The sequence below is a fragment of the Mesitornis unicolor genome, unplaced genomic scaffold (assembly GCF_000695765.1).
Source record: "Mesitornis unicolor isolate BGI_N332 unplaced genomic scaffold, ASM69576v1 scaffold25899, whole genome shotgun sequence".
Lineage (NCBI taxonomy): Eukaryota > Metazoa > Chordata > Aves > Mesitornithiformes > Mesitornithidae > Mesitornis > Mesitornis unicolor.
Window position 1 is genome coordinate 1 of NW_010208318.1, and position 1,971 is coordinate 1,971.

General features: G+C 54.5%; 1 protein-coding gene across 1 annotated transcript; it reads right to left on the reverse strand.

The window, feature by feature from the left end:
* Nucleotides 1–238: 238 nt before the first annotated feature.
* Nucleotides 239–1,634, reverse strand: LOC104535905 (transcription factor 21-like). Its single transcript, XM_010192470.1, is given in 3 exon segments — nt 239–276; nt 702–782; nt 1,011–1,634. Coding segments are annotated over 3 exon segments (576 nt in total). The 5' UTR covers nt 1,468–1,634.
* Between the last annotated feature and the right edge of the window lie 337 nt (nt 1,635–1,971).

Sequence of the window (1,971 nt, forward strand, 5' to 3'; positions counted from 1 at the left end):
CCCTTTTTGTGCTGAGGATTCTGGTTTTTAGCAAAATAAACCAAAAATGTCTCCCAGGCCTTTATCAGCTAACACAGCGGGTAACACACTTTTCCCTCAGAGTCCAGAGCTCAAAAGGCAGAGCCGGACCTCAGTGAAACATCCCCATATCCCCTCTGCCATCCCTTTATCCAGCAGAGTCCACACATGTAGGCAACATAAAGACTGGATGCTTAAAAAGAGCCCAGGTGGATCTCACTCATTGCTGGTTTACAGCAGTTGCACATATTTTTAGAGCTGGAAACTGGGAGCTTCTCGTGGCCTGGGGATGTCAGGGACACCTCAGGCTGCTGGAGGAAAATTTCTGAGGTTGGTGGGAGCAGCAGGAGGGACACCACACAGCCCAGAAAGGCTTTGTGGAGTGTGCCTGAGGCAGACACCCACCTCGGGGAGTCCACACTGGTATTTATTTCTCCTTTGCCAGTTTACATGGATAGGAGACATGTCCCGGACCCAGCGAATCCAAGCGGCTGAGCACAGAGCCCAAGAGTTCTGTCTTTAAAAATCTGGGGCTTGAGGGGACTGTTATGGCAGGAAAAATTAGGATGGGGAAGAAGGTAAGACTAAATCCTGGGTCCTTGCCTCAAGTCCTTCTTAAAACACATCTTTCTCTACGCAAATTCCTATACCCGCCTGCTCAAAGGCAGAAATCTTCCATCAACCTGCTGAGGTTTCTCAGGCATTTCTGGGGCAGTAAAGCCTGTCCCTGCCTATCTGTGGCCAGTGTGGCCCCTGCCAGTCCCCTGGAGGGGATTGCCAGGAGCAGCGGATGGGGCCCAGGAGGCTCAGCTTTTGGGGCACAGGGCAAGAGGGCAGCTGGGGTCCTGTCTCCTCGCACACTACCACTTGCCACCCCATGGCACCCCATGAGAAGCACAGTGAAGGTTTCTCCCTGCACATGCCCCATCTCAGATCCTTGCCCACCTCCCCCATGCACAGGCACACAGAATGCCTGGTTCCAGCTTGGCCATGACTTACCAGATTGACTGGGTGGATGTAGCCGTTTTCGTACTTGTCGTTGGCCAGGATCTGCCTCAGGTGAGCGATGTAGCTGGAGGCCAACCTCAAGGTGTCCAGTTTGGAAAGCTTGGTATCTGGGGGCACCCAGGGTAGGGTGGTCTTAAGCCTGGAGAAGGCTTTGCTAAGGACCCTCATCCTTGCCCTCTCCCTGGCATTGGCAGCATTTCTCTGGACCTGCTTTCCCTCCTGGCTCACTCCATTTAAAGGGCTCTTCTTGGGGGGAGCTTTTTTCCTCTTGCCCGAGGCCCCTCTCCCCTTCTGAGGGGAGCCATTCTCGCCATTGGATCCCTCCTCGTTGCTCTCGTTGGACGCCCCAAACTCTTTGTTAGTATCCATTTTCAGGCCATCGCACTCCAGCATCTCCACCTCCTGCAGATCTTCCACATCACTGAGGGACCCAGTGGACATGGTCTGGAAGATGACAAAGGACCAGTGGGAAGGGGGGGTAGGAAGGGCAGCTCCTCAAATCTACTTCAAGGCGGTGGAGGAGAAAAGGGGCGCCAGTATTTTCCTCTCCAGCACTAAGGCGATACTGGTCCAGAGAGGATCCCCGCCCTCCCACCCCTCAACCCCGCTTTGCCTGTGTTTGAGGGAGGGAAAGTGTGTGAGAGAAGGGGAGAGAGGAAGAGGGAGAGGGAGAGGGAGGGAGGGAGAGAGAGAGAGAGAGAGAGAGAGAGAGAGAGAGAAAGCCGAGGAATTTAGTGAGGACACTAGTAATTTATCTGGGGGATAAGAGAGGCGGATCCAGCCCAGGGGAGGGGCCCTGCCCACTGAGCACACCACATCCCCAATCACAGACCTTTGCACGGGACAGGGAATGAGGTATCCCGGCAAGCCTCTGCCGAGAGCTCGGAACTGGGATTCAAATCTTCACAACTGGAGCAAAGCAACTCACTCACTCTCTGCCCCTGC